We start from the raw sequence: 20,747 nt of genomic DNA on the forward strand, positions 1-20,747 counted from the left end.
CCTTTCTTTTATGAGAAATAGTTTGGTCATGTAAATGGGTTTTACATTGAATTGTAATAGTGCCGGTGGTGATTATTGTTATAAAAGTAAAAAGAGGGCAACCATACTCTTAACACTAAGAGGGAAAAAGTGGAAGGGATCTGACCTAAAAAAAAAAAAAAAAAAATGAGAGTATCAGCCAAAGAAAGGAAAGGGCCACAAAAGGATATGAAAATGAATTCCTTAAGCCTCGAATGCTCTAATACCATTGGGGTCAGAAAAGAAAAGAGTTGACCAAGGGAGGTTGGATAGGATAGATGAATGTGAGGAGCCTGGTACAAGCAAGTGGAAGTAATGCCAGGACTCAGATAAGGGCCCAGTCGTTGCCAACCCACACTTCCAAGTTAAAAGCCCCTGAGGCCCTTATCAGTCACCTCTTATGACAGACAGGGGACACCATGGATGTATTCTACCGTGTCCACTCACTGGTGGATTGAGTTGTAAAAGGTAATAAAAATATGTAATTTTCCTCCATTTCAGCAATGAAATTTCATGGGCATAATTGTTGCAAACCCGATTCTCTGCTTAAATGTCAGGAAATGCAATAATCTAATGGCATATTTCTTCCATTTAAGCCCCCTTAATTCCACAATGACTCTGGATTTGATCCTGTAACCCTGAACATAGACAGCACACACCACAACTGATAATGCCATGCATTCAGTCCACAAATAAACATTGAGAAATTAGTTACTCAACTCAACTGAAAAAACAGTCCGAAGTAATGATATTTCTGGCAACTCATACCACCTCAATTTTGTACAGAAGTACCACTGCAGATATACTTCTTAAAATTAAGGACCAAAAATCTGGCATATTAAAGGGATCAACACGAGTTTAAAATTGATTGAAAAGAGTATCCTCAAAGTCATTCCTTCCACTTAGAAGATGCATGGATGTTTCTCTATGACATCCTCTCGATGATATGACACTTATCTCAGGACTCTTCTTTACATGCCTGACCATTCAATACTTTATGCAATTTACCTTCCAAGCATACAATTGGCTCTACGTCGCACCGACACAGATAGGCCTTGTAGCGATGATGGGATAGGAAAGGGCAGGGGTTGGTAGGAAGCAGCCGTGGCCTTAAGGTACAACCCCAGCTGCGCACTCCTAACTAGACAGCCAACTCAAAAGTCCTTCAAAGTTCAGACCTATAAGAAATTATCTTAATTCTGAAAGATGATGTAACATCAGTGTAATAACATTCCATTCAATAAATACTGACTAAAATCAAAACAGGTTATATGCAGATTTTCAATTAAACTGGGAGCATAAAACTCTGCATCTACTTACCGTCAAGCAGCTCATAAATCAAAACAAAATTGTTTTTGATATTCTCTTCTGAGATCTTGCCAAAATATGACTGCATAACATCGATAATCTTGAGAAGGAATTCGAACACCATTGCTGCATTAACATTTTGCTTTGTTACTGCAGCTAACCAGATGTTGGCTCTCTGGAACAGGAGTAATTACATATAAACAAGATACACACAAAAAGAAGTGCAGTAAGGAAAGTGTAAGAAAATAAAACTACAGATTTACTAAGAACTCTTATTTCCCATCGCACATAACTATTATGAACATAAAACAACCCTACTATCTTCCCACAGCCTGAAAGTCCTCAAGAATGAAAAAGCAGGGCCCTGGAGAAAAAGTCCATACTTCAAATTTAAAGATCTAATGATCAATGATTATTTGCAAATACATGTCACATGTTACAGACTACTGGTAATTGCTTAAAAACAGAAACTAGCAAACTTATCCGTTAGCTTTAAAGGACATTAAAATAAAGGTCACACGTTAAATTAAGAGAGATTAATTACAATCTGCTTTACATCGCACCAATACAGATAGATCTTACAGCGAAGATGGGATAGAAAAGGGCTAAGACTGGGAAGGAAGCTGCTGTTGTCTTAAGGTACAGCCCCACCATTTGCCTGGTGTGAAAATGGGGAAATGACGGGAAACCATCTTCAGGGCTGCCGTCGGTGGGGTTGGAACTAACTATTTCCCAAATGCAAGCCAACAGCTATGTAACCCAAACTGCACAGCCACTTGCTTGGTAATGAAGACAGAAGCAAAATAAGAAGGCTCCTCAAGGATGCAGAGGTGGGGCTGTGAAAGGGGGCAAAACAACCTAAGCCAAGTCAAACAAAAAAGGTGAAAATTACTGTAGAGCCTGACTTGCACAAAATGAAGTGACAGGCTGCTTGGAATCACTTTTCAAACATACCTTCCCAGCTGTCAGATCCAGAGGAGAACTGTCAAGCTGATTGCTAGCTTTATCTATTCCAGTTTTATCCTCTAACATTGTTAATAATACAATAACCATAAATAAAATTGCTCAAGAAAATTAATGAAATTAATAAAAATAATCGAAATGTCCGTAGTATGGTTGCCAGATTTCACTAGAACGGATCCCTCTAATTTTGATAGAGCATGAAAATTCTTTCTCTTCCAGGGTGTGTACATAAAAGCTGCATACTGGTACATCTGCTTCAGGCCTTACGTAACCTTCTGAAAATGACTAAATAGGTATGAACTGCACCTAGGTTCATCAATAACCCTACTGATTGTAGAATAACTAACTACATTCTCAATACAATCCATGCATGAGCCCCCTCATCAACACCAAAATATACATATAATACACACACAAAAAATACTGCTGGAAGACTCCATATTTACAATAATGAAAACTATGGGAAAACAAAAGCGAGGACTAAGCAACCATTTGCAGTTAGTCCGTTTAACAATGCACATACATGTATATAAGTACCATTCACTATCTCTATCAACACGCCTTGGAGATTCTCACAATTGGCACATATCACACAGATACTGTACCTCATCATACTGTGTTCACCGACTCTAATACTTGTTTTAAAGATATATTCACTTGAGCAACACACGCTTTTCGTTTTAAAACGTAAATGCTGGAAAGTCTGAGATATAGCACATCCCAGCTGTCACCAACATATAATACCAAGCCACCACAAGTGATACAATACCCAGTGCCTAAGCATTGCATAGTTTGTAGGTCAACCATGTTCCACAAACATAACAGCCACGTTCCACAAACGTATGAAGTCCAGTCCAGTGTGTTTAGAAGGTCATTACCACGTCCCTCTTGCCGTTTGATCAGATGCATATATAGACCTCAGCTCTCACATGATACGTCAAGATTTATCCTGGCCAGACAATCATAAGTAGGTCCTCTTGTCAAGACCATGTCCTGAAACTCTCTCAGATCCCAAGACAATAACAGCATCAACGGACTTTGGGGCGTTTCACATGACTCATCGGAGATTCCCGACTACATCAACGGACCCTGGTTGGTTCCAAATGACTCGTGCAAAGTTTGCAAGTTAAAATAGCAATGTTTTCCCAACCATTGTACAAAACATTACTCATACCACATATGGAGAACTTTCAGCATAAGATATTATGAATAAATGTACAAATGAAATAATGATAAAAAATCTAATACTGACAATAATATCTCTCACTTCTAAATACAGTGCAAAGTTGTGATATATGTACTATCACACCTCCAAGATTAACTGCTTGCACTATGACAGCCAGATAAATGTTTTAAATTTATGTGGCAGATTGCATATTTATCCAGAAATTGGGTTGAAAATGCATATGACTTCAGTTTATATGCAATCTGGAGGAGTAATCTAGTTTAGCTATGCCAAAGATGGAGTGGTGGTTGAAGCTCTTACGTGGGTCTCTACTGTAAGAATTAAGCTAGCTGCACATCGTGATGATTCTGCATCCACAGGATGCTATATAAAAAAAGTTATAATATAATCTGTTTGTATATTTATAAAATACATCATGCTTTCTGTCCAGCTATCACAGGCTTTGAAATTACTTTCCAAGCTAGTATGTGTTTTTTTTTTCCGCCACTAAATAAATGACTTACACACAAGCACTCCATTGACAAGCTTGCACGATAATCATGCCGCTATGGTGTCATTTGTAGACGCTGCCACACAGTTTTACCAGTTCGAGTCTCAATGGTAGAATATTTCTTTCTGAATGTTGTTCAACAAGGTACCAGAGGTGGTGGTATAAAATTCCTAATCACTAGAGTGTGCCAAAAGCCTGGGTTTAATTCCACAACTCTCCGGGGCACTCCTACGGAGGGAAGCTGTATGACATTCATGGCAAATCATCTGACGAACAAAGATGTTAAGGTTATATTTCTTTGACTTCGTAACAACTTACGACAAATAAGGGAAGTAACAGGTAAGACATGTGAAAACATACCCTCGCTCTTTTTTTGACACAATCTTACTGTGAGAAGATAGTGTGGGCAATCGGACTCCAGATTTAACTGCAAGGCTCCACAATCCTACCTCGAATTCTGGTACACAACCATGACGGGTGGCACAGCTGCACATTCGAGAGCCAGCTCAGAGTTGGAGTGTGGCGGAGGCATGTACGCATACAGTCTCGACCCGTTCTGAAGCTGAAGCTCACGAAAGTATAGCAGAAATGACTTCTAATTTGCATGATAAGTTTTTTGTACATTACCCACAAAGAATTACAATTTTGTCACATTGTTGTTTACACATTTCTTTCTTCACCAAACAATGTTTAGTGGGCATTACGAACTCTAGAGATCACACTCGCATAATCTGTTGCAAACCATGAATATTTTATCATACCCCAAAATCGTGGAGATGAAAACTGAAAATTTATGAAAGACTGCAGTTTAAAGATTGTGTTTCTGTGGTGAACCTCAACTTTAATATCATTACAAGAAGTTAGAATTTCTGTTAATTGGCAGTAAAAAGCTTTCCACTGTTGGAAGAATTTAACAGTTGAATAATGCCCGTGGTACCTGGAGGAATCTGAAACAGTTGTATTGCTTTGCGTGGAGGCACGTCCAAGTCAAGTTGTATCACTGTACCAGGCGCACAAATCAAAAAGCAGGCCGCAGTTTTCTTTGGAGAACAGGATAAAGGCTTCTCTAAACCATATTTTCAGTTCATTCTTACCAATTTTTCTTGATTTGTGGCAGTAACAATGATATCTGCTCCAAACATTTGTTTTGAAACCAGAGGACTGGAGGTTCAGCTCCTGCAATACAATAAATAATTTAGGGAACAAAGAACCATCCATACTGATTGTTGGCATTGTGTATGAACGTATGAGTGAACTAACCAATTGTGCTATCGTGTGCGTGTTTCTCACCTACAAAAGATAGAGGCCTTTTTGATCGCATTTCGCGCTCCAACCCGCTTTGATCAGTGTTGTAAATACAGGATGGGGTAAATGGAGAAATTGCTCAAGCCCTGTCCAGAAATTCTTCTACAGCCTTATTGTGTTTGTCCTGAATATGTGAATAGGAAATAAATTTTGTAATATTCCTACTCCCAATTCTGTGCTGTCTTGAAATAGCTGATCCAGGCATGAGAGTCAGAGGAATTACTTTTTCTTGATAGGTAATATGGAATTTCCAAAGCCCACAATCTTAAATTTTCATCACTTACATTTTGCCTTCCTTTCTCTACTCCTGGAAAGTGGAATAGAGTTTTTCATTCATAATTTTTTTAATGTTCAATCTGACATGCTGACAACTCATTTTCCAACTGCATATTCCACAAGTAAAGATATTATTCTGACTTCACTGAAGTATTTGCGGATGTGAGAAAGCGATAACTGCCTTTTACAACCTTTATTAATCCTGAATTTTTGTACTCCACACTGATGTTTTCTTGCACACGTTTTATGGGACTGGGAACATGACTAGAAATGGAAGATTTGCACAGCAATGGAGTATAAGCATCACTAGATTCCGGGGAGTCATATTCTAGTTTTGATCTCAGACCCAAAACTTCACTGGAGATTGGCAGTAGGTTTTGACAATTACTTGAGTTGCTTGCACTGTCTCCACTGTGATTCACTCCTCTATGATTATTTTCCACAAAATTAATCAAATATTGCCCCAGTTCCTTTTCTTTTGAACTAACTTCCCTAGAAAACAAAACCCCCTTTTTGTGCAACACTCTGCTATGTTAATAGGATTTAAAAAGTCATCCTCTTAGGAACTAATTTTCACTGTCTTGCTTTCTTTAAAACAACCATCAAAACTTATTTCTGTATGCAGTGAAACACCCCACAGCTGACTAGCGTGTAAAGCACTGCCTCTCACTGGTCTTTAATACCTGGGATGTCATGACTGTCCACTCCAACCAACAAGCAAGTACGATACTCGCGCTACTTCCGAATGATCTAAGATTTGCCATATGATTTTGGAGACTTGCAGTTACAAATGGAGGCTGATTTTCCACATGGTGTCCTCTCCTCTTAGAGTATAAAGATTGTTTAAAAATAACTCAGGATAGGTTGAAACTTGTCTTATCTGTTATTTCCCTTGTAAGTGTTTGAATATACCTGTCAGTTACCAAAACAACTTGTGTTCATGAGAAGACCTGACACGACAGCAATAGAAGTAACTAAAACATGGTTCACAGAGAAGTAATGGTCCAGATGAGATGACGTGCTTAATAGCTGGCCTTTTGAACCGAACTACACAGGTTTGATCCTGGCTCAGTCTGGTAGTATTTGAAGGTGATCAGATAAGTCTGCCTCATGTATGTAGATTTACTGGCACGGAGGAGAACTCCTGCGGGACAAAATCCGGCACCTCGGAGTCTCCGAAAACTGCCAAAATAGTTAGCGATTATGATGTTTGCTGATTAAAGGGGCCTAACATCTAGGTCATTGGCCCCTAATGGTACGAAATTTTATGACAATTCAAAAATCCATAATCCTCCACTGACCAGAACTCAAAAACGTGAGGACGAAGAATGAATGTATATATGATAGGAAGTTAAAACAATCAGTAGATCCGACCTGCAATGCCCCACATTCCCAGAAACTAGCATTAAACAATAGTATTACTGACCAAGGGACTGCTTCTATAGCACAATACTGAATCAATAATGCTTGTAGTCGAAACAGGTCCAAAATCCAGGTCATCAGCCTCTCATTGCGGTAGTTATCGCTAGCAAAATAGAACCATGCTATTTATCATGTTGCGGTATTAATCAAAAGTAGCGTAGACTCTCGGTATATCACAAATTATGGTACTACTCACAGGTAATGACATTCGCATATGGAACACAGACCTATGGTGTTTCGCACACTGCGGCACTATTTACAGGCAACGCAAACCTACGGCGTTCCTCACATAGGACTAACCACAGGGACCCGCACTATCCCGTGATGTTTCTCACATAGTGGGTACTAAGCATAGGCAAGACAGAACCATGGTGTCTCTCATCCCATGGTGTTGCACACATAAGGTATGAATCACAGGTACTGTAAAATGCATCCTGAGCCATACATTGTCCCTATAAATCACAAACCTATTTGGTACCTAACAGCGGTACTATGAGCAAGTAAAAGCGACCCATGGTGTTCCCTGCGTGATGATACTAATTACAAGTAGTCTCATGGTTCTAATGTGATCATCCCTTGGTCGCCTCTTATGACAGGCAGGGGATACCGTGGGTGTATTTGTGTCCCCATCCACAGGGGGTAAAATAGTTAGAGGGACATAAAAACAGTAACAATTTTTTTAAACGGTTCAGATGAGGAGCGCACTTAAATGTAAATTAACATTACATAGTCCTAGTTTATAGCACTTTTCTGATCTATTGGTTGAAGTAATAGGCTACTGGCCAGAAGGTCCCTTGTTCCGTTCCTGGCAACGCAATTGCTAGTCATGAGGTTCTTCAGCCCCATAAAGATGAATGAGAGCCTGTCTGAAGCTGTGACATATGGAAGAGTAGAAACAACTTGCCATCCACATCAGGTACCCAGTGCTGAATCAGAAGCAGGACCCCTTTTCATTGTCGTAAATAAAAGGGAAAAAAATTAAAAGTGCAAAACACAAAGCATGTGCTGGTTATAACTGCTTACACAACAGAAAATTTTGCAGCATTAATAGTACAGTTAAAGTATAATTTGTGAATTTGATAATTTCTCAGTTGTGTATACATTTTCTATGTGGATATGCATTGTGATGGAGATTTCTGTAATAGTATGTGTGTACTTCATTCTATGGCTAAAGCAGTTTCCCCAAAGCTTGAAATAATTCAACCCTCCTGCATGTCTTGGGAAATATTAAAAGTTACGCAAAAGTTGCAAATAGGCTCCCTGGTTCTCCGACAGTACTCTTCTAATGTAAAACCTTAAAGTCAGGTAAGAGAATAAAGTGCTATAAACACAGAAATTTTGTTGTTGTGAAAGGGGGAGGGCAGGAACACTCAATGGAATTTCAAAAATTAACAGGTATGAAACAAATGTTTTACATTATTTCCAAATAATTTTTAAAACCTTCATTATGTTTAATAATGTTTTTAGAGAAAATATGTGACTTAGCGACAGGGGGGTCAGTGAACCATCAAACCTAATGAGAAGCTGCACCAGGTCTATCTTCATTCCCTAAAATTTAACACTGAGGATCCAGTTTCAAAATATGACATTCATACAGAAGAAATTGGGATAAAGTTCATGAAATACTTAACAATTTAACACTGTAGAAAATACCATCAGTATGACAAGAAAATGGTCAGCTACACTGTTCACATTATTTCCAAACTTCTTACCCAAGAGAGAGAACTATGAAAACTGAAGCATGAAACTACAATTCCTTTACCCAAATTAGTCTACACCTGTGGTACCTTGTGAAGTCTGATGATGGGAGTCTACATTTAATTTTAAAAATTTCCTCCTGAAATTAAAAAAATCAGACCACCAGGATGGAAAACTCGCCAAAGCCAAATGGCTGGAAGACTGTTGCAGCTGAATGTTTGTAGCAAAAATAATGTTGAGAATTGAATACTCAAAACTATTTACCTTTAAAAGATCAGTTACGGGAAATGTTCAAAAGCAGAAGCGGTCTTCCCAAAGCCTACACTGAAGTTTTTTTATATAACGGTAGATTTGAAAGGTTAGTTTCCTGGTGAACACACTTTAGCACCACTATAAAACACATTTTAAGCTGTTACTGTTACAAATATAAGTAAAGCATGTTTGCAATAATGCCAGTTTTCACGAGTAAACAAATCTGCACCAAAAGGAAGCAAACTCTTAACTAATGCAGAACAATTTTCTTATAAATACATCAACCAATCCTCCCCCACACTTAAGAGTCAAAAATCCAGACACAAACCCTTCTTTTTCTTCCACTATTTTGAGGCAAGTTAGGAGAGAGGAAGATAGCGAGAGTATGAGAAGGATAGTGAAAGCGTGAGAAGGGTAGTGACAGGGAAAGGTAGTGTGACAGATGAGAAGTATACTGACTTAGCAAATGTCATGGGATAGTCACCTAATAGCGTGTGGGGCCTCCTCTGGCCTTGCGAACTGCAGTGAGACGCCGTGGAGGTGAGTCGACAAGTCCCTGGTAGTCCTCTGGACACAGCTGACACCAAATAGTTTGCAGAGCGGCCACCAATGCTGGTCTGTTCGTGGGTGCAGGATCCATGGCACGGAGCCTGCGTTCCAGGACATCCCAGATATGCTTGATAGGGTTCATATTGGGGCTCCTGGGTGGCCATGGCAGTCATTGGACCTCCGCTGCAGGTTCCTGGAACCATTCCTGGGCGACGTGGGAGCGATGTGGCGGCGCGTTATCATCTTGAAATACCGCAGAACCGTCTGGGCGCTAGAAGGCCAAAAATGGGTGGAGATGGTCTCTGAGCAGCTCAACATAACGCGTACCAATCAAAGTCTCTTCCAGAACTAGGGGGCCCATTTCATACCAGGAAAATGCACCTAAGACCATAACAGACACCAGCGCCCTAGTCCACACCTTCGAGGCAGGCGGGATCCATCGCTTCATGTGGTCTGCACCATACATGGTGCCTCCTACTGGCATAGTGCAATTGAAATCTTGATTCGTCCGACCATATCACGTTACACCATTGTTCCAGTGTCCATCCCTGGTGACTGGCAACAAATGCACGCCGTTGTGCCCGATTACGTTGGGTTAACAGTAGCACCCGTGTGCGGCGCCGGCTCCCATACCCCATAGAACCCATGTTCCTATGGATTGTCCACTGGAAGAAGTGTCTAGCATGGCCTGTGTTGAATTGAGCCGTGTTTTGTTACACGGTTGCCCGTCTGTCACTATTGACAATCCATCTCAGATGTCGCCGGTCACGGTCATCGAGGGTGGCTGGACGGCCGGTCGTTCGTCTGTTGTGGACGGTGACACCCGCATTCAACCATTCACGATACACCCTGGACACGGATGATCGAGTCAAGCCGAATTCCCGCACCACTTCCAAAATCGCACTTCCCAACCGTCGGGCACCGACCACCATACCCCATTCGATTGGTGTCAGCTCGCGACTACGTTCCATGTTACACCTGTCACATGCACAGCCACTGCTCACAAGGTCTCCTATACAACTGCCGCTGGCACAGGAGGCGTGTGGTGCGCAGACAACACACCTGCGCATCAGTGCTCTGCTATCCCATGACATTTGCTCAGTCAGTGTATATGAGCCACAACTTTGGTGATTATGTTTTAAAACTAGTTTTCCCTATACCTCAACACAAATACCCTACCTAGGGTTATTTTAGAAGCTTTTAGTGGTTCACTTGGCAGAGAACCCACAGCAGCTAGTATTGCATCCAGCTGGGCTATTATAACTCCCTTATGCTCAAACATAAGGAAGCCAAATAACCAGAAGTATCCTTCCTGATTTTACCCTTAGGAAATTAATCGAGAAAAGCGACAGTGACAAGGGGTTTGGTTAACCATCAAACCTAACGAGTCTTCCTCCGGGTTCTTCTGTCTGTAGCTGCAATATGGGTGTTGCATATACTTGTGTTTACTGTTTGATTTTTTGTTTCTTAACCCTAGTATGTTTCAATGTTGGCAAGAGTTTATGATTTAATTTCCTTGAACTCTGTTGCTTCTGCCTCATGCCAGTATGGTGTCTTGTTCATGGACTGTTGAGACAAAAAAAATGCTGTATTCATCTTGTATCACAAGTAGAACAAGCCTTAATTCTCTGTAATTAATATTAAATGTGTGTCACTTATAAGTGCTTACAAATGTGTTTCAACCAAGAGTGAAGTATTTAAGATAATATAAGCCATGCCACATGGTCATTTTTATACAGTTTTTTAATGCAACAAAATTTGGCCGGACATGACTTACGATAATCGTTACATGCAGAGGTTATTACGTGTGTGTAAATGTTTCTTCACGAACGGGAAAACAACCTACAACAGGCTGAACATCAGTGGGATGGACAGGCCGCATCACTGTCTTACACCTACATCAACACAGCACATCTGAATTACAAGACAGGTAATCCTTTCCATTTCCTACCCTTTTCAGTCCATACAGCAAGTTGGATAAAGAAAGAAAACTGTTGTTAATGAAACAGAAGATTGTGCAAGTCGAGTCTCACTTGCATGCAGACTTTCATAGATAATTATAATCCGTCACAGCATGGACTGTTGCAAGTGAGTAGATCTGAGGACTTGCAAAACATCTGGGATAAATATTCAGAATTTCAAGATGCACTGGAAACAGAAGACTACAAAGATCACTCATGATAGGAAAGATTTCAAGATTAAATTCTATAATATTACAGCTAAGTATAAGGCTATCTTGGATGAATAAGAGTCAGACCTCATGTGAGCATAGCTCAAATACTAGTTTGCATATTTCAGGTCAGGCTCACATTAAGTTGCACGTTATATCGTTACCTAAAATCACTGGTTATTTTGATGAATGGGTGCATTACCCACTGTCTGCCCTTAGTGGTGAGGCACACATGCTCACTGTAAGTAATCATAACTTTTGTGTAGCATGGGATCTGGTTAAACACAGCTATAACAGTAATAAATTATTTACTAAAACTCACGTGAAGAAATTGTTAAGCCCACCAATAGTGAATAAGTGCGGACACCCAATTTAAATGCCTTACAAGCAGTGAACGTTAAAGTACCATTGTACAAAATATTGTTAGGCCAGGAGATATTAAATGCGGTGGATTCAGAAACCAGAAAAAGAGTTTGAATTATTATGTGCTTCTAATTTTTCTCCCTTGGAGGAACTATTTCAATTTTTAGAAACTAAATGCAAGGCCCTAGCAGTAGCACAGGGTCCTCATAAGTCAGCTAACAAGTCAATCAAATCAGTGAGAGGAGCGACTAGTCCAGATCACATCATTCTTATGAAACATTGAGTTCCGAACATTGTTCATGTTGTAAGAAAATTCATCCACTGGTCAAATGTCGCAGCTTTCTTGTCATGAATGTAAAGCAGCAGTTTCTTCATGTGAAGCAAGGGAATTTATCTCTTAATTGCCTCAGGGAATATAGGCCTACTAAGAACCCACAAGTGTTCAAACTTAAATTGTAAGGTTGGTGTGAAAATGGGAAACCATGGAAAACAATCTTCAGGACTGCCGACAGTGGGGTTCGAATCCACTATCTCTCAGATGATAGCTCACAGCCACGCGCCCCTACCCGCATGGCTAACTCGCCCGGTACAACTTGTAAAAACCGTTTGAGACCCACATAAAAATAAAAATTAAAAAAAAGACTGGGATATCAACAAATGGAATACTGAAAAAGATATGGTGTGGTGCACTGATGGCTCAAAGACTGGGGATGGCACAGGAAGGATCAACAGGGGAAGACCTGAGAGATCAATCCAGATGAGCCTGGGCAAACACTACAGTCTTTCAAGCAGAAGTGATAGCTATCACAACATGTCTTGAAGAAAATCTGAAAATGAACTATAGGAATAAGAACATTTTCATTTGCACGGACAGCCAAGCGGCCATTAAGACACAAGAAGCAGTCCGGACAATATACAGAATTGTCTGGTATTGCCATTCACTTCCCCTGAAGCTCTCAAAGAACAACATTGTTGAAATAATATGGGTACCAGGGCATGCAGGTATAGAAGAGAATGAAAAGGCAGATAAACTGGCCAGGAAAGGGACAAAGATTTGGTAGGCCCAGAACCTGTATGCGGGATTTCCTATGGACAAGTCCGACACTACATAGGAAAATGGGTACAAAAGAAAAATGGATAACTGGAAAATACTCTAGGATGCAGGCTTGCAAAGGAACTGATAAACTGTTGAAACTCAGAGAAAATATAAGATGGGTAGTAGGACTATTGACAGGACACTGCCGAAAAAAACACCCCCAAAGAATTGGAATAATAAGAGACAATATATGTAGGAAATGCAATGAAGCAGAGGAATCAGCTGAACACACACTTCAAATGTGAGGCGCTGGGTAATCCCACTCTCCACTCTAGGACTATCAGGTGAAGAGAGAAAAAATCCAAGATGACCCAATAAGAACAACCTGCAGCTTTGTGAAAGAGGCAGGTATATCTAGGTGGGAATGAAGGGAAAAAAAATGTTAGCAAAAGATCTTACGAGGTGGATGCTGATTAGGAACTAATATTTAGAGGCCCCATGAAGAAAAGATGGAAATTACCGGTAATTCATATCCCAGCAACAATGGCCATCGTTAAATTAAATGGCTCAATCGCCGTGATTGTACTTACTAGGGTCCTGTAAATCCTCATGTTACAGTTGAACACCATGTAAACTTACCAGGGATAAGTGTGGTGTGGAATATCAGCATTTGGCATCATAGGACCATTTTTTTTTCTTTTCGGAACTGTAAATGGTGACAGTTACCTAACCTTGCTGCAGAAACATTGAATTATTTGGCTGCTGCTCTTACTGGCATGCCTGCATTCACTCATTCAACAGCTTGTGCTATTAGACTGGTTGAGAAGTTAAATTTAGGCCCCATATCTCTAATTTAAAAGAATGGTAGGCCTACTAATAATTGACAGCTGTTTGAGCCAATCAATGACATGGTGTCAAACACTGGAGAGAAATAACACTGAAATGTATTTCCAGATACAGATAAAATACAATTAAAAGGCATTTTTGTACATTATATTTATATCATTAAAATGTCACGTCCTAGTGATTGATGGGGTATATCAGACTGGAATAATGTAACACATGAATAACCCAGTGACCCCCCCCCCCCCCCCCCCCCCCTCAGGCAGCTTACAGTGGTTTAGATGTTAAATTTTGATCATTGTATTCTTTCAATTGTATTCAATGTCAATTACCTTCTGATGCATAACACAATGTAAATTTCTCAATTCATTGCGATTTTGTCAGAGCTATTTAATAGAAGTGCTTACCTTAACTTTTTCTTTTAGATAGTATGTAGAATACTACTCTTGATGCACCTTCACTACTTTGATAATTTTCCCCAAATTATCAATAATAAAAACAGTAAATCATTACAGCTGACTTCAGAAAGAATGAAACATTTCCCTTGCATTCAATGTGGCCAAGGAGACATACTTCGAATAGCTCAAAATACTAAAAAATGTCAATTACTGGTACAGTGTCAATGACTGGTGCATGTACCTTACCAATCCCAGCAGAATAGAACATGAAAGGAAACAATGTTGAATACAGAACAGCAAATACAGTATTCGCACGGACGTGTCCAATCGAATGCACAGCACTCGCCCATACAAAACGCTCTGTTATCACTCTACAGAATGCTAGAAACCTAAAAGCCACTTTGCGGCCCTAATCCTGAGAGCTTATGACCCCAAACCCCCTTTGCTTCATCACAGCCCAATGATTGTCACTAACCAGACCTAACCATTCACTTTGTCACTGAACCGAATTATAAATAAATTCAGCTTTCAATGCGCTGCTATCGCCCTACAGAATGCTAGAGACCTAAAAGCTGCTTTTGGTACTAGCTGGAATGGTACATTAATTTGGCTACAGAATGATCTTAGTCCCTAAGTAAACAGGTCGACAGTATTGTTGACCACGTCCTCCACGAGAAGTAAAATTATAGTCATTCCACGCGTAGCTGAATGTAGCGAGTATTCGCTAGCACAGTGTCAACTATTAATGATTACCTTTAGTACAGGATTCATCTTTTCTTCTCTTTTCCTGTTATTATCCAGGTTTCTACTAATCCTATGCCAGGACTGACGACCCATCAAGAAATCCCCCCCAATGGGTTTTGACCTTATGAAGCTGGGAAGTACAAGCAAGCTTGTCAGGAGCTGAGAAGAAATGACTGTAGAATTGGGATTGGTGAGTAGAGCTTTTCTATTTGAAGACTGAAGTATTTGAAGGTAAAGATAAATGGAATTTTTATGAAAATTTTTGAACTAATTGTTTAACATCATATCGATACTGTTCAGATTATTCCCGTCCTCCGTTTCATGTTTGTCCTCGTCTCCCGTTCTACTGTTCCTTCACAAGATGCTGCTGACCTGTCTTGTACTATCCTACAAGTTCCTATTCGTATCATATATCACTATTGATTTGTCACTCATTTGTCCTTTTCCATTGGGCCTAATTACATTAGCAAAGTTTGTATTGGACAAATACATACTGGAGAGTAAAACAAGAAATATTTCATTATGGAAACCACAGGACGGGATGAGGTATACAGAGTTTGATATTCATTCTTCCATCTAAGAGTCTGCTCAGTTCGTGTCAGTAGGCCCTAAGTGTACACATCACAGGTTGTGCCATCTTAACTAATGAACTGGAAATGACAACCTTCACTGAACTTGGTAGTGAACTCCATGCAACTATAATGAAGTTTCTCCAGAAATGTGTCTAAACAAAGACCATTCAATAAAAATTTTAACCATTAAAGTAGACAAGGGTTGTGAAGAACGACTGTACATAGGACTGCCAAGAATATACTCTGAAAGAATCTTAACAAGCAAGAGACCAATAGGGAGGCCTTGTGAAGTCTAAGACAAATTGGGTCAACTGGGGCAAATATGGGACAGCAAAATGTTGGGGTAAAAGCAGGACATCATATCTCCTCACAAGTAAGTTATCTGTAAGCTTGATTAGCGGCAATAGATTTAGAGTTCATTGAATGGCATACTATGACTAAATGACCATGTTATGAACAGCAAAAATAATGAAAAACTACCACTTATTTTTAGCATTTAAAAAAGTTGCTAGCAGGCAAGTTGGCCATGCGGTTAGGGGCGCGCAGTTGTGAGCTTGCATCCAGGAGATAGTGAGTTCAAATCCCACTGTTGGCAGCCCTGAAGATGGTTTTCCGTGGTTTCCTATTTTCACACCAGGCAAATGCTGGGGCTGTACCTTAAGGCCATGGCCGCTTCCTTCCCACTCCTAGCACTTTCCTATTCCATCGTAGTCATAAGACCTGTCTGGGTCAAGTCAGTGCGATGTAAAGCGATTAGAAAAAAATTGCTTTCTGGTTAGAAATATTTGTAACTTAAAAAAAAAAACTGTTGTAGATACAATTAATATCCTTTAATCCAAATTTAAAGAGAGCATTGCAGAAATTGCCTCTAAAGCCATGTATTTGTAGGATGAATATTAAGCATGAAATTCTTCCTTTCATATTCGGGCAACTGTGGGACATTTTTTGGAGCAATACGGGCACATCCACAGGGAAAAGTCAGGTGTTTGGGTGAAATTTGAAATAGCATGAAAGCACAAAATCAATGAATGCAGGTATGCATGCGTTATGTTTGAATACTTAAGCCAGATGAAGATGCGACTTTTTTTTGCTATTGGCTTTATGTCGCACCGACACAGATAGGTCTTATGGCGATGATGGGTCAGGAAAGGGCTAGGAGTAGGAAGCAGCCGTGGCCTTAAGGTATAGCCCCAGCATTTGCCTGGTGTGAAAATGGGAAACCACAGAAAACGATCTTCAGGGCTGTCGACAGTGGGGTTCGAACCCACTATCCCGAATACTGGATACTGGCCACATTTAAGCGACTGCAGCTATCGAGCTCGGTGTGACAATTATTCATGTGAATATTAAGAAACTGCTACAACCTAAATTTGTGTGTATTGGGGATCGTATACGTTATGAATTTACAGAGACCATAGATGTAATGGATAAAAATAGGTCACTGGATTACTTTGACATATTTTAGACCATAATAGTAGTTATTCTTTTTGCCCAACTTACATTTTATTAAGTACCTTCTGGCATTTCACATCGACGATGTGCAATGAGTGAAGATTTTTATTTGAGAAGTATTTGATATCAATGTTGGCTTATATTTTAATTGAGCAATATGTATGGGCAGTGGCTATTATTTATCAAGTTTTCAAGTTTTCTGTACTTTGGTAGAAAATAAAAGTGATTGTTGTTGCCTCAAGTATCAGGTAATTTTTAACAGTAAAAACCAAAAGAGTTGTTTAAAAAAATCAGTTACATAATATAAATAAGCTCTGTCCCACTTTTACCTCAGTACCTGTCAAACAACCTTTCTCATTGAATTAACACTGTCCCTCTTTTGCCCCATGCCTGTCCCAACATTGCCACAAACCAAGGGGTAATTTGTGGGACACAGTTTTTATGGAATTGCTAAACAGTTTTAAGATTTTAATAAGATTTCTTCCTGGAAATGAACTGTGGGTACCAAATTACAATAATTTAATATTGTGACAAATTTCCACTTTGAGATTTAGTGCCCTAGAATTTGAAAGTTTTCATTTCCGTCCCTTAATTACCGAAACTAAACCTATGTCAAGATCTGGACAATAGAGATATGCAAATGGATGGAAAGTACTAATAAAAAATGTGCATTAATAACTGTAATGAAAGTGGAGGAAACATGTTTGAGCAAAGCTATATAGACTCCTCCGCAATTTTAGTAACACGAGGCACCACCATGTGGTGCACGGCAAGTGACTGTCCTTTTTTTAATACTTAGGTTTCCACTAGTAGTACTGAGGTAAGTAGAAGTGAGTAGAATAGCACTGCTGCCAAATGTTGGCTGTTGGTTTGACACGACTATATTTCTTTTCTTGCCCCGTGGACAGTATGCACCGCGGCAATAGAAAAGAGCCTCTCGAAGTGAGTGTGGCCCTGAAGAGGCCACTGTTCTCATGACAGATTGGCCTAGATGTGCAAAAATACATTAAAGCTAATAAATGACCTTTATTTGTTGCTGAAGGCCCCGAGATTAAAGGAGGAATTGACAAAATGTAAGGTCATCTTCCGATGCCATGGCACTTTCAAACTTTGCGGGCCTCTTTAGTCCTTTTCTTTTGCAGTGGTTGGCAACGTCGGCCAATGCCCGTGATCCTTGGCAGAAGCAATGGATAATGGTAGCTGGACCACTACTCAAGGTTATAAAAGTAAATGTACTGCTAGGGGCAGGGAGGTAGGACCCTAGCTGGAGCAATGAACACATCTCTCCTCCAGAATCATTTCTGGATAAGAATAGCAGCATTGAAACTTAACATATGTAATAATCCTTGTGGAGCAGACTATATTTCTACCCATGTTTGTTCACAGACACTGTCACTGGTTTCTCATCAAGGTCGCAGTAGTTCTAAACCTAGTCGATTTAGGTGGTATATTTGAAAAGAAAAAAAAAAAAAAAAATCCCTGTCATTTGGAATATACCTAAAATTGTTTTAAACAAGTGAAATTGGAAATAAATAAATAAAAGTTAGTGAAATTATCTAGGGCATGGGTTAATTAATAAACATGAAATCAAGTAATAACATACATTTATCTCAAATGCTACAAAATCGCAGACCCAATCAATATCATGCACACTATCTTATAATGGCATTTCAAGCAGCTATCTGTGCAACCTACGTCAGTATTAAATTCAAACTTTTCACTTGCATGGACCTAAAACTTTCATGAAATGATTAAGAAATTTAATCACTACAATGGTGTTATATATAAGCCTAACCTACACCCAATACAGATATACATAGACAAGCCTTTAAAAAAATCAGGATTTCAAAGGTTGAGGCCCTTAAATGCATTAATCTATGTAACAATTGAGATTACAACATAGACCTAGACACGCCCGAGGCCAGTATCAAGTAATGAGCCCAATGAAACAGGAGCTGTGCCTTCTAGGACAAGGTGTAAAGGAAATATAACAAGGGTGAAGTTAACACCAAAAATGAACGTCACACAAGACAGTCATGAAACTCAGGTTCAAACTGCCAATCTCTGGTTTCAAAACTGAATACGGATCATTGTATATAAACCAAATAAGTCGATTCTGAAGTACTTCGACCACTAAATAACATACCTTGATATGAAAAAAGGAAGTCCGAGCAATATTGGTGACCGGCGAGCGAACTTGCTGCCTGGCGTGGATAACATTCACCCTAAAGGCATCAACTGCATTACGCCCTATGTCATCTCTATACACACGGGATATCAAGACTTCCCCTTTGTGGTTGTACACGAACAACCCACCAATCATAACTGCAGCTTGTCAATTTCTAGAACATAAAACAAACGACCAATAACTGTCACATAACCAACAAAGCAAATATGGGAAGGAAATAATACAATACCTACAAAATATCAGTATGAAATGAAACAGAAACAGCAGAGTAACTGAAAATTAATTATCTGCCTGCAGGTACAAAAAGGCAGAAACACCCCAATTATAACCTAAACCAGCAAAACCGATTCAGACATGCATTTGACGTATGTCCAAATATAACGGAATTTTAAGTTTAACTCCACACAACTAACCTCACTTCACACGAAGTCTTTTCCTACATAACACATAGCGACCACTCCAGACCACTCTGTCAAGTAAACCAGCTAATATGAAGTCAAACGCATCCACCCACTAACATGGCTACTTCCTACGTCAAAGAACTCAGCTGAAACCTGAAGATATAACTATCCGAAGGATTAATTCACTAGATCGAGTCAAGCAAAGAATATCTAATTTCGTCACTTGATAACTTCAGGCCGGTCTCCACTGATTAACATTTAACAACAACATGTTAAATGTTAAAAGTTTTAAATGTTAACTGGTGACACCATCAGTATGTTGAATGTTAATTGTCAAAAACTGTTTCATTTAACATTGTGTCCACACTTAATAAACATGTTAAACTTGACATCCTTTGTTTATATACAGGTAGTTCAACATATCAATTTAGGCAATACATTTAGATGGTGTCTAGTATTTTTAAATAAGGACAATGGACTCAGATGAAGAGGAATTGGCCTTTGTTACTGCCACTGTTGCTTCTTGTTATGATTTAGAAATGCAGTTTTATTAGGCACATTTCCTCCCCTCACTCTGCTCATTGCTTCAAAAGCAAACCACTTTGAAGTATAAACTTCGTCCGCTCCCGATTACCGAATTTTCTGAACTTTTTGCAATTCTCGACTGTACTGGGAGCGGAGGGACGCTAGGTTTTTTTTTCGTTTTTTTTTTCGATTTACTCGCGGGAACAATTATAGATATTTTCGAGTTCCTGGAAACTGTCGGCTTTCTTCGCTTTATATCTGTATTCCTCTGATGAGACATCCCACAAATAAGGCCTTTCTATTATATCGTTAATTAAGTCCAGAGTAATCTCCTTGCTCTACTCCATTTCTAACTACATTTTAGTATAGTGCAGAGAGAACGACACACGTGCGTGTAAAGTATTTGTAGCTTATAACAAAGAGAAGGAGTGTTGCGGAGTGTTGTAATTATAATCCTACTTCATGAGGAGCAGGTCGTTTGCGTCGTTTAGGTTATGTGTTGGCATGGAAACATCATGGAAGTTGCCGAAGCTGTGCCGACATCGCACGAACAACGAATTGACTTGACATGTTTTCCACTTGGAGCGG

The 20,747-nt window shown here is 39.6% G+C and overlaps 1 protein-coding gene across 1 annotated transcript in view; it reads right to left on the reverse strand.

Annotated features, from left to right (window-relative positions):
• Nucleotides 1-19,766, reverse strand: part of AP-2mu (adaptor protein complex 2, mu subunit) — a 127,089-nt gene extending 107,323 nt beyond the window's left edge. The window contains exons 1-3 of the mRNA XM_067141479.2: nt 19,647-19,766; nt 19,192-19,387; nt 1,339-1,501 (exon numbers count right to left, since the gene is read on the reverse strand). Coding sequence (XP_066997580.1) covers nt 1,339-1,501; nt 19,192-19,368 — 340 coding nt within the window. The 5' untranslated portion in view covers nt 19,369-19,387; nt 19,647-19,766. The remainder of the gene's footprint in view (nt 1-1,338; nt 1,502-19,191; nt 19,388-19,646) is intronic.
• Nucleotides 19,767-20,747: the final 981 nt, after the last annotated feature.

This window comes from Anabrus simplex, chromosome 2 (assembly GCF_040414725.1).
Source record: "Anabrus simplex isolate iqAnaSimp1 chromosome 2, ASM4041472v1, whole genome shotgun sequence".
Classification (NCBI taxonomy): Eukaryota; Metazoa; Arthropoda; class Insecta; order Orthoptera; family Tettigoniidae; genus Anabrus; species Anabrus simplex.